Here is an 11,961-nt window from a genome sequence, read left to right as displayed (position 1 = left end):
GTAGTTGAACATCTCCGAGTGTTGAGGTTTATGGTGTTTTGGGGGTGGAGTGGATTGCTGGGGCCCTGTAGCTCCACCAGGAGCGCACTCTCTCTCCACATTGTCCGCATTCCAGACGCGAGATTCCCAAAGCAAGCGCTCTACTCTGAACTCCGACATGGCAAGCGAATCCCAGGTGGGCAGAGGAAACTTTACAGGGACACCCCTCCCTGATAAAGTGCGACATCCCCACCGACACCTGGGAGTCCCCGGCCAAAGACCAGTCCGCCCTAAGTGGTGGAAGTGCATCCGGGAGGGCGCTGAGCACCTCGAGTCTCGTCGCAGAGAGCGTGCAGAAACCAAGCGGAAGAAGCGTGCGGCAAACCTGTCCCACCCTCCCCTTCCCTCAACCACTCTGTCCCACCTGTGACAGGGACTGTGGTTCCCGTATTGGACTGTTCAGCCACCCAAGGACTCATGTTAAGAGTGGAAGCAAGTCTTCCTCGATTCCGAGGGACAGCCTATGATGACTCTCTCTCGCCAGAGGAATCACTAACACGGATATACCCCACAGCCCTCACTGTAACACTGATATACCCAACACCCCTCTCCCTTTTCTGGGTGTGTAGCCCTTTGCTCCATCGCTGGTGGATGAGGGGGGATGGGTGTGCGGGAAGGAAAAAAGGGCCACTATTCAACCTTGGGGGGGCATCGGGCTGGGATTTAGACAGCCATCCAAGCAAAGGTTTTTTTTTGAAGTCCAACTATCACAATTGTCATTTGCCATCTCATGTGGAGACTTGATACGGTCACTGGCTTGGCCACACTAACTCATCCGGACATTGAATGCATGAGTTCTGTGGTCCGAGGGCTCGGGACTGACTGGGCTGGATGGAGCTGATGCTTAGGACTGCTTTTAGAGATGGTTTGTGTGTGTGTGTGTGTGTGTATACATGCGTCTCTGCCCTTGTTTAAGGATGCTCCTCTTCGTAACTGCTTGGAGTCATACTGCCATCTCGGGCCTGGGGTGTGAATAGATCCTTTTTTTTCTCCCTCCTGCCCCCTACAAAACGAACTCTGTTCCTTCCCCCAACCAGGTTGCGATTTGGCATCAAGGCTTCACCAGACTGATTCCTGTTATGGGGGCGATCCTCCTAATGAGAGATTGAGCAGACTAGGCCGATGGTTTAGAAGAACGAGAGATGATCTCATTGAAAACAGTCACGATTCTTTCAGGGCTTGACGGGGAGGGTGTTTTCCCCTGGGCTGGGGAGTCTAGAACCAGGGGGGTCACACAGTCTCAGGATAAGGGGTCGGCCATTTAGGACGGAGATGAGGGGGAATTTCTTCACTCGGAGGGGGGTGCGGGGGGGTGACTCTTTGGAATTCTCTGCCCCAGAGGGTCGTGGAAGCTCAGTCATAGAGTCTATTCAAGGCTGAGATCGAGATTTTTGGGTATTGGCAGTTCAGAGAAAGTTCACTCGGTCGACTCCGGGGATGAGGGGGGTTGACTTATGAGGAAAGGTTGAGGAAGTTGGGCCTCTACTCATTGGAGCTCAGAAGAATGAGAGATGATCTTATGGAAACGTATCAGACTATGAGGGGGCTCGACAAGGTGGATGCAGAAGGGATGTTTCCACTGATGGGGGAGACTAGAACTAGGGGGCATGGTCTTAGAATAAGGGGCTGCCCATTTAAAACTGAGATGAGGAGGAATTTCTTCTCTCAGAGGGTTGCAAATCTGTGGAATTCGCTGCCTCAGAGAGCTGTGGAAGCCGGGACATTGAATATATTTAAGACAGAGATAGACAGTTTCTTAACCGATAAGGGGATAAGGGGGCGGGCAGGGAAGTGGAGCTGAGTCCATGATCGGATCAGCCATGATCGTATTAAATGGCGGAGCAGGCTCGAGGGGCCGAATGGCCTACTCCTGCTCCTAATTCTAATCTTTGAAGGCGGGATTAGGCCCAGTTAGACCAGTAGTCATTTGAAGTCCTGTGCTCGATGCAGCCTATCGCTGACTAGCTTTGGCACTGAGGCAAACTTCTGGAAGGGTGTGTTTATTGATGGGTCTGAATTCGTGTCAGGCCAATTTTTGAGGGCAAGATGGTTGGGGCCGTGGCCCACATTTGGGTCGAGTTCTGATTGATCGTGGTTTCCCCCCCCCCCCCCCCCCCCCGGGAGAAATTCAGCTTCCGGATTCTTCTAAAGCCGGGCGGTGCTGTCTCCAAGTGGTTGCTGGGTTTGGAGTCCTTGCCCCCGCCCTCCCCTGCTGCCATTGGCTGTTCTCGAATGTGCTTGCCACCCCACAAGACTGAACGCTGTGATTCGGTGGTGCTTTCTTTGGCCATGTCGCATGTTGCTGATTGGATGCTTGAGTTTGAGACTGGTCTCGGTGATCTCGGTAGGCCGAGGGGGTGAGATCACGTTCCAAGTGAACTGGGTCAAAGAGTGGGAGGGGGAGGGGCTTGCTTTTTGTGGGGGGGATGGGGGGGGCAGGGGGAAGTGAGTGGGGTTGTCTTGTTTGGGCTACATTCTTCCCCCACACACCCCAGACTAAACTGGGCAGGGTTCCTCATGGTCCCAACTCCATGGCGTCCACATACATGGGCACTTGGCAAAATGGGGGCGGGGCGGGGGGGGGGGAATGGGGTCGATGCCTATAAGGGATTGTTGGTTTGTGTTTCAAACACTTTTTTTTTGGTGTGTAACCCAACTATTTCAATGGGTGGCCATTGTCCAATCGAGCCACTTCCTATATGGAGGGTATGTTTTTGCTGACTTTAAGGGGCATCCTGGGTTGGGAAGGTCCACGGCATCATGTCCTCCGTTGGGATTTGACACTGCTGGTTTTGGGGGGGGGGGTGGGGGGCGCGGGTGTTGGAAATGGATGGGAAGGGTTGCCCTTGACGGACAGACCTCCTCACTCGCTGCCTACCGAGATCGCAAGTGCGAACCATAATTTCCAGTAACTTTACATTGTGAATGTTTCTTGACCTCGTCTGGCTCGGTGGAGTTGCGCCCAGTCTCAAGTCTCTGTCTCTTTTCTGTGTGTGTGTCTCTCCTTTTACTTGTGTCTTTGGGGAAACTCCAGGTGCGGGTATTGGTCCGACCATCCAGATCGGGGAAGAGACGGTGATCACGGTGGACGCCAAGGCGGCGGGCAAGGGAAAGGTGACGTGCACGGTTTGCACGCCGGACGGCTCAGAGGTCGACGTTGACGTGGTGGAGAATGCGGACGGCACTTTCGACATATTCTACACCGCGCCGCAGCCCGGCAAATACGTCATCTGCGTGCGCTTTGGCGGGGAGCATATTCCCAACAGCCCCTTCCAGGTCACGGTGAGTGGGGTTGGGGGGGGGGGGGGGGGGTGCGCTGCTTGGGCTTCAACTGCGGGGTCTCTGGGGTGTTGGGTGGGGGGGGGGGTTGCTGGAAGCCCACCCTGGCTGGCGATGGGTCACCAAGCGGCCGTGGGGTAGTTGCCGGGGAACTTGTGCCCTTGGGACCGGAGGGGGAAAGCATTGGATTTCGGTCGAGGGGGGGGGGGTCACTTCGTATCGGCTCGGCGGTCATAGCGGGTCTGTGATTGACCGGACGCTGGCTCCGGCCCGTACCCAGCCTCTGATCTCCGTGACCGTCACGTGGTTTTGTGGGGGGGTTCTGGTCTGGTCTATCGATTGGGATTTTGGGCGGGGGTGGCTGGTTCTTGCTGCTCTTGGCTGGCTTGGGGTCTGCTCCATGGGCTGGGGGATTGGATTGGAGGCGGGGTCGATGGGGTTTGTGGGACTGGGAGGGTGGGTGGGCTGCAGGTTGGGGAGGGGGGCTGGTGGTGAAGCATTCTGGGACTGTCTGGGCAAGCCATGGTGGGGTGGGTAAGTCAGTGCTCTGTGCAGTTAGTGGGGGGTGGGGGCTAGGATAAACCCGCTTGGTCTCTAACTTCTCGTTTGCCCCTAACAGGCGACTGAAGGGGATCAGATCGCCCAGCAGCAGATCGCCCAGCAACGAATGGCACCCACTTATGGCTGGGTACCTGACTTTCATCATTCCGTCGTCTTGGCAACCGATCAGTCCCGTCTAATCCTGCACCATCCTGGAATTTGGGAAACTTGGCAGTTCTCGAAGGGGGCAGGAGGGAGAGAGTGTGTCGGTGGGGGGGGGGGGAGGGTGGGTTTTGGAGGACGCTGGCCCAAGAAGGCTTATGGAATACTTGCCTTTTTATATTGGACGAGGCATAGAATACAAGAGCAGGGAGGTTATGCTTGAACTGTGTAAAACACTGGTTAGGCCACAGCTGGAGTACTGCGTGCAGTTCTGGTCACCACATTACAGGAAGGATGTGACCGCACTGGAGGGTGCAGAGGAGATTTACCAGGATGTTGCCGGGACGGGAGGATTTTAGCGATGAGGAAAGATTGGATAGGCTGGGGTTTTCCTTGGAACAGAGGAGGCTGAGGGGAGACCTGATTGAGGTGTATAAAATGATGAGGGGCCTGGATAGAGTGGATAGGACGGAACTGTTTCCCTTGGCAGAGGGGTCAACAACCAGGGGGCAGAGATTGAAAGTAATTGGGGGGGAGGTTTAGAGGGGATTTGAGGGGAAATGTCTTCACTCAGAGGGTGGTGGGGGTCTGGGGTGGAACTCATGGCCTGAAAGGGCGGTAGAGGCAGAAACCCTCACCACATTTGGATGTGCAGCTTGAAGTGCCGTAACCTACAGGGCTACGGACCCAGAGCGGGAAAGTGGGATGAGGCCGGGTAGCTTTTGGTCGGCCGGTGAGGACACGATGGGCCGGAATGGCCTCCTCCCGCGCTGTAAATGTCTGATTCAATTGTGGAACGGTGTGGCACAAGAGTCCATCATTTTTGGCCCATCGGGTCTGTGTGCAGGCTCCGTCAACGAGCTCTCATTAGTCCCGCTCCACAAAAACCAGCACACTTCCTCCCCCTTCCTAAAGTATTTATCCACTTTCCCCTTTAGAAAGTTGCCATTGAATCTGCTTCCACTGCGCTTTCGAGCAGCACGTTTCCCAAGGGCTCTGTCCCAAGGGGGCGGGAGATACCAGGCAGTGGGGTGATGGGCTGCAGTCGTGTGTAGAGATGTCCTTCAGTTCCTTCTAATGTGGCTTCTCGTAGGGTTTTGATGGGGAGGGGGCGAAGACACCGGGTTAGGACAGTGTAGAGGGAGCTTTACTCTGTATCTAACCCACTGTACCTGCCCTGGGAGTGTTTGATGGGACAGTGTAGAGGGAGCTTTACCCTGTATCTACCCCCGTGCTGTACCTGCCCTGGGAGTGTTTGATGGGACAGTGTAGAGGGAGCTTTACCCTGTATCTAACCCAGTGCTATACCTGCCCTGGGAGTGTTTGATGGGACAGTGTAGAGGGAACTTTGCTCTGTATCTAACCCCGTGCAGTACCTGCCCTGGGAGTGTTTGATGGGGCAGTGTAGAGGGAGCTAAATTTCTTAAGGTTACCGAATTCCAGGATGATCATGCCATCATTGGCTGCCCCCGCTCTTACCTGTCTGGGGCTTTATGTAGCTAGCCTTTGACATGGTGTCCATTTTGCCTGCTTTTGTGTGTGTCTCAAGACGTCCGCCATATATTTTTTCCTTGGCTTTTGTGAAGCCCGTGTGTCTGTGTTTACATGTCGGTTGTCGTTTGGTCTATTGTGTGGGCTGCATGTGGTACTGGGGGAAACATTCACCATTCCATGCACCAGGAAACATCCAAAGATATCTTGACCATTCCAGACAAGGCTTCTATCCTGGGGGGGGCGATGGAGATGCTTGTGGGTATTGGGTTGAAATTTTGCTGAAGCCCTCCTCCATGCCTCTGCCCCCTCCAGACTTGACTCTTCCAACATGCTGTGCTCCTGGCTGGCCTCCCACATCCTACACTCTGTAAACTCGAGGTAATCCAAAACTCGGTTGCCCTGTGTCCTAACTCGCACCGAGTCCCGCTCACCCATCACCCTCTGTGCTCGCTGCCCCACATTGGCTCCCGGTTTCTGCACTTTCAAAATTCTCATCCTTATCATGCCCCTCGCCCCCCTCTCCCTATCTCGTATCTTCCCACCCTCACAACCCCTCCCTATCTCTAACTTCCTCCAGCTCCACAACCCCTCCCCATCTCTGTAACCTCCTACAAACACCCCCCCCCCCCCCCCCCCCAAGATGTCTGTGCTCCTCTAATTCTGACCTCTTGAGCATCCCCTGATTATAATCGCTCCACCATCGGCAGCCGTGCCTTCTGTTGCCTGGGCCCCAAGCTCTGGACCTCCCTGCCTAAACCCCTCCTGCGCCTCCCTTTCCTCCAAGAGGTTTCTTGAAACATATATATCTGGTTTGGTGGGCCATGGCCACAGAGAGCTGGAGGTGTTGTAGGGGTTGCATCCCGAAACCCGACATCCCTATCTGAAGAACCAGATTTGGGTCAGCCCAATGGGAACGGGGTGGGTGGGTTGCCTGGAGAAGCTGGGTTATTCCTGATGGTGCCTGGTTTGTGATGAACCCCCGCCCCCCCTCGTGTACACATTGAATAGATCGGTGAGTGGGATCGTGGCCAACCCCACCCCCCCCTCCAAACAGCTCAGTTTGCAAACTTGACCCTATTGTGTGTTCTCCCTTCTCCGTTTCCCCCCCCCCCCCCATAGGCGACAGATCGACCCCTCGGTGTCAATGGCATGGATGTGGCTGACCTCCGACCTTTTGACCTGGTGATCCCTTTCCCCATCAAGAAGGGAGAGATAACAGGTGAGGGTCTAGTGTCCATCTTCAAACGGTTCACATGGGACTGACCTGGGGGTACTTGTGCATGAAACACAAAAGGTTAGTATGCAGGTACAGCAAGTGATCAGGAAGGCCAATGGAATCTTGCCCTTTATTGCAAAGGAGATGGAGTATAAAAGCAGGGAAGTCTTGCTCCAGTTATACAGGGTATTGGTGAGGCCACACCTGGAGTACTGCGTGCAGTTTTGGTCTCCTTATTTACGGAGGGATACACTTGCATTGGAGGCAGTTCAGAGAACGTTCACTCGGTTGATTCCTGAGATGAGGGGGGTTGACTTATGAAAGGTTGAGCCTGTACTCATTGGAGTTTAGAAGAATGAGAGGTGATCCTTTTTGAAACGTGTAAGATTCTGAGGGGGTTTGACCGGGTAGATGCAAAGGGAATGTTTCCCCTTGTGGGTGGAATCTAGAACTAGGGAGTCTCAGAATAAGGAGTCACCCATTTTAAGACGGGAGATGAGGAGGAATTTCTTCTGGTGAATCTGTGGAATTCTCTGCCCCAGAGAGCTGTGGAGGCTGGGTCACTGAATATATTTAAGGTGGAGATAGATTTTGAATAATGGAGTGAAGGGTTTATGGGGAAGTGGGATTGAGGCCAAGATCAGATCAGCCGTGATCTTATTTGTTATGCATGTACATTCAGTTTGTAGCCACCAGATGGCATCATTGTTGGAGGCCACTAAACAGCACGCACAAGGTGCTGCTCTGGTATAAAAGGCCAGCCATTTTGAGAGTCAGGCACTTTGGGCCTAAATAAAGCGGGAGACAAGTTGCACCTTGTTCAGTTAAACAGTACTCAGCTTGAACCTTTTATTGCATAAATAACATTATTGAATGGCGGAGCAGGCTCAAGGGGCCAAATGGCCGACTCCTGCTCCTATTTCTTGCGTTCTTGAGTGAAGTGCCGAAACGAAAGATGAGGTGCTGTTCTTGAGCTTCGTTGGGGCAGTGTAAGAGACAGAGGTCAGATTGGGACTGGGGAATGAATATTGAGATGTGATGGGCCAAGGGTCAATTGGCCCAACTCCCCACTCATATTTTTGGTTATTGGCTTTTTGCCAATGTTGTGTTGGGATGGAGGGGGGGGTTAGGATCACCACAGGCTGTGTTTGGGTTAAATCTCAAATGGTGGGGACTAATGCAGGTGGCTAATGGCCCCTCTTCCCACTCCAGGTGAGCTAATGCATTTGGGGAGGGCTAACCAGGCGAGGGAATACACATTAAATGGTCGGATACTGAGGGGTAGAGGAACAAAGGGACCTTGGAGTGCAGGTTCACAGATCCCTGAAGGTAGCAGGCCAGGTAGATAAGGTGGTTAAGAAGGCACACGGAATACTTGCCTTTTATTGGTCGAGGCGTGAAATACAGTTATGCTTGAACTGTATAAAACACTGGTTAGGCCACTGCTCGAGTACTGCATGCAGTTCTGGTCATGTCATTACAGGAAAGATGTGATTGCAGAGGAGATTTACCAGGATGTTGCCTGGACTGGAGCATCTTGGCGATGAGGAAAGATTGGATTGGCTGGGGTTGTTTTCTTTGGAACAGAGGAGGCTGAGGGAGACCTGATTGAGGTGTATAAAATGATGAGGGGCCTGGTTAGAGTGGATCGGACAGACCTATTTCCCTTGGCAGAGAGGCAACAACTGGGGGCATAGATTTAAAGTAATTGGGGAGCGGTTTAGAGGGGAAATGTCTTCACCCAGAGGGCGGTGGGGGTCTGGGGTGGAACTCACGGCCTGAAAGGGCGGTAGAGGCAGAAACCCTCACCACATTTGGATGTGCAGCTTGAAGTGCCGTAACCTACAGGGCTACGGACCCAGAGCGGGAAAGTGGGATTAGGCCGGGTAGCTCTTGGTCGGCCGGCGTGGACACGATGGGCCGGAATGGCCTCCTTTTCATGCTTGTAAACTTCTGTGACTATGATTCCAGGTGAGGTCCTCATGCCATCGGGCAAGAAAGCCAAGCCAGATATTGTTGATAACAAGGATGGCACAGTGACGGTCAAGTTCGCCCCCACTGAGGTGGGTTTGCACGAGATGGGCATCAAGTACGATGGAAACCACATTCCAGGTGAGATGCCCATGGTCCGACTTGGTTGAGCTGCAATTCCTGGTCTGGTGGAAAGAGCATCTCTGATTACATTCTCCAAGATCCATGGGAGGGGGGGGGATCTCCAGGTCTGCCCGGGATATCACCGTAGGGACATTCAGGTCCGTTTGGACCAATGGGGTTTGGCCCTGGTTCAGGTGGGTCGGTCCCTTGACCACCTGAGTCGGAAGGTGGTTGGTTTGAGCCCCAGTCTACAGATGTAGGCACATAATCTAGGCTGACTCACCCAGCGCCGCACTGCGCTGTCGGAGGGGCGGTGCTGAGGGAGCGCTGCGCTGTCGGAGGGGCGGTACTGAGGGAGCGCCGCACTGCGATGTCGGAGGGGTGGTGCTGAGGGAGCGCCGCACTGCGCTGTCGGAGGGGCGGTGCTGAGGGAGCGCTGCGCTGTCGGAGGGGCGGTACTGAGGGAGCGCCGCACTGCGATGTCGGAGGGGCGGTGTTGAGGGAGTGCCGCACTGCGCTGTCGGAGGGGCGGTGCTGAGGGAGAGCCGCACTGCGATGTCGGAGGGGCGGTACTGAGGGAGCGCTGCAATGTCGGAGGGGTGGTGCTGAGGGAGCGCCGCACTGCGCTGTCGGAGGGGCGGTGTTGAGGGAGTGCCGCACTGCGATGTCGATGGGGCGGTACTGAGCACTTTCAGTTGAGACGTTCAACTGATGCCTTGTCTGCCCCCTCGGGTGGATGCAAAAGATCCCATGGCCACTATTGCAAGGGCAGGGGTGTTCTCCCTGGGGTCAATATTTATCCCTCAACCGACATCACTAAAACAGAGATGATCTGGGTCATTATCACATTGCTGTTTGTGGGAGCTTGCTGTGCGCAAATTGGCGTTTCCCCACATTACAACAGTGACCGCACTTAAACCGTTCCACAGCCAATCGAGTATCTTGAGAATGTCTGAGGGGGTAACTATAGAGTGTTGGCGATTGGTTTTGAGCTGTGTGTGTTTTCTGATTTCTCAGGCAGTCCTCTTCAGTTCTATGTCGACTTTGTGAACAGCGGTCATGTTAATGCTTACGGCCCAGGTCTGATCCATGGCATGGTAAACAAACCAGCAGTCTTTACCGTGGACACCAAAGATGCTGGGGAGGGTGAGTGTCTCTATTCCTCCTGGCTTCATGCTAACTCGCTCACTGGGTATCTCGAGTTTGCGGAGTTTTTAACGTCTGTGTGTCTCTCTCGATGATTTCCCCTCCTCCCCAGGTGGCCTGGCCTTGGCGATTGAGGGCCCGTCCAAAGCTGACATCAGCTGTACCGACAACAAGGATGGGACGTGCACTGTCTCTTACCTGCCCGTGCTCCCGGGAGACTACAACATCCTGGTCAAATACAACGACAAGCACATCCCGGGCAGCCCCTTCATCTCCAAGATCACCGGTAGGCAGGCATCTCGCCACTCTGATATCGCCAGGTCTGTCATCGGCTCCTCGCGCTTTCCCTCCTTCCCCTGCTGACGTTCGATGGGGTTTGACTTCCTCTCGGACCTCTGCCGTTTACCTGGGCTGGCACTCCCCGGGCCTGCACTGAGCAATGTACAGTCTGCAGTTAATAACCACATAACGTCACAGCTGGGAGCAGGATTCGGCCCCTCGAGCCTGCCCCGCCATTCAATACGATCACGGCTGATCCGATCATGGACTCGGCTCCACTTCCCCGCCCGCTCCCCATAACCCTTCACTCCCTTATCGCTCAAAAATCTGTGTCTCTCCACCTTAAATATATTCAATGACCCAGCCCCCACAGCTCTCTGGGGCAGAGAATTCCACAGATTCACCAGAAGAAATTCCTCCATCTCCATCTTAAATGGGCGGCCCCTTATTCTGAGACTGTGTCCCCTAGTTCTAGATTCCCCCCCCCCCCACGAGGGGAAACATCCTCTCTCCATCTAACCTGTCAAAGCCCCCTTGGAATCTTATACGTTTCTAATAAGATGTGGCCCTCACAGCTAAAGGGATTGAGGGGTATGGAGAGAAAGCAGGGAAGGGGTACTGAGGGAATGATCAGCCGTGATCATGCCCTGTACAGTTGTAGCAGGACTGCGTTGGTGGGATCTTGCTGTTCGCAGTCGGCCTCGCAGGGCTGTGGTAGGCCGAATTCCTGGTGGTTTTGACATGTGACCTCTTGCCCCCCCACCATTGGTCCACTGGCGTGTTCCTCCTTGAAGCCCCCACACAACCTCGAACGTTGTTTTCTTTTCCCCTGTGCTGCGCCTCTTGTAGTACACTCTGGCTGCCTCAAGGTGGCTGTAGCGAGCTCTTCGACCGGGGGAGGTGAACCCACCTCCCCCCTCCCCTCTACAACCTCGGGGGCCGGGCTGACTTACGGCAAATCTGTGGTGGAAACATCATGTTGGTGACAGCTGGTTACCTCCCAGACTTGACTATTCCAGTGCACTCCTGGCTGGTCTCCCAAGTTCAACACGTGCAAACTCGGTGTTCCAAAACTCGGCTGCCCCGTGTCCTAACTCGCACCGAGTCCCACTCTCACATCGCCCCCTGTGCTCACTGCCCCGTGTCCTAACTCGCACCGAGTCCCGCTCACCCATCACCCCCTGTGCCCCGTGTCCTAACTCGCACCGAGTCCCGCTCACCCATCACCCCCTGTGCCCCGTGTCCTAACTCGCACCGAGTCCCACTCACCCATCGCCCTCTGTGCTCGCCGACTGACATTGGCTCCCAGTTAAGCAACGCCTCACTTTCAAAATTCTCATCCTGGTTTATAAATCCCTCTGGGCCTATACCCCCTCCCAATCTTTGTAACCTCCTCCAGCACCTAATGCTCCCTCCGTGCCTCCCCCCGGAGATATCTCTGCTCGAATTGTGCCCTCCTGAGCATCCCTGATTCTAACCATCGGTGGCCGTGTCTTCTGTTGTCTGGGGCCCCAAGCTCTGGAACTCTCTCCCTAAACCTCTCCACTTCTCTACCCCTCCTTCCTTCAAGACATTCCTTAAAACCTCCTTCTCTGGTTATGCTTTTGGTCACCTGCGCTAATTTCTACTTGCGTGGGTCAAATTGTAATACTCCTGTGGCGTTCCTTGGGATGTTGAAGGTGCTATATGAATGCAAGTTGTTGGGCACCCAA

The 11,961-nt window shown here is 54.4% G+C and overlaps 1 protein-coding gene across 1 annotated transcript in view; it reads left to right on the top strand.

The window, feature by feature from the left end:
• LOC139240457 (filamin-A-like) overlaps nucleotides 1-11,961 on the top strand; it is a 144,614-nt gene that overhangs the window by 109,784 nt on the left and 22,869 nt on the right. Inside the window, 6 exon segments of the mRNA XM_070868991.1 lie at nucleotides 3,074-3,321; nucleotides 3,938-4,006; nucleotides 6,634-6,733; nucleotides 8,702-8,842; nucleotides 9,842-9,970; nucleotides 10,083-10,256. Of these exon segments, the coding sequence (XP_070725092.1) occupies nucleotides 3,074-3,321; nucleotides 3,938-4,006; nucleotides 6,634-6,733; nucleotides 8,702-8,842; nucleotides 9,842-9,970; nucleotides 10,083-10,256 (861 nt within the window).

This window comes from Pristiophorus japonicus, chromosome 32, assembly GCF_044704955.1.
Source record: "Pristiophorus japonicus isolate sPriJap1 chromosome 32, sPriJap1.hap1, whole genome shotgun sequence".
Taxonomy (NCBI): domain Eukaryota; kingdom Metazoa; phylum Chordata; class Chondrichthyes; family Pristiophoridae; genus Pristiophorus; species Pristiophorus japonicus.
This window is presented reverse-complemented; position numbering and strand designations above follow the sequence as displayed.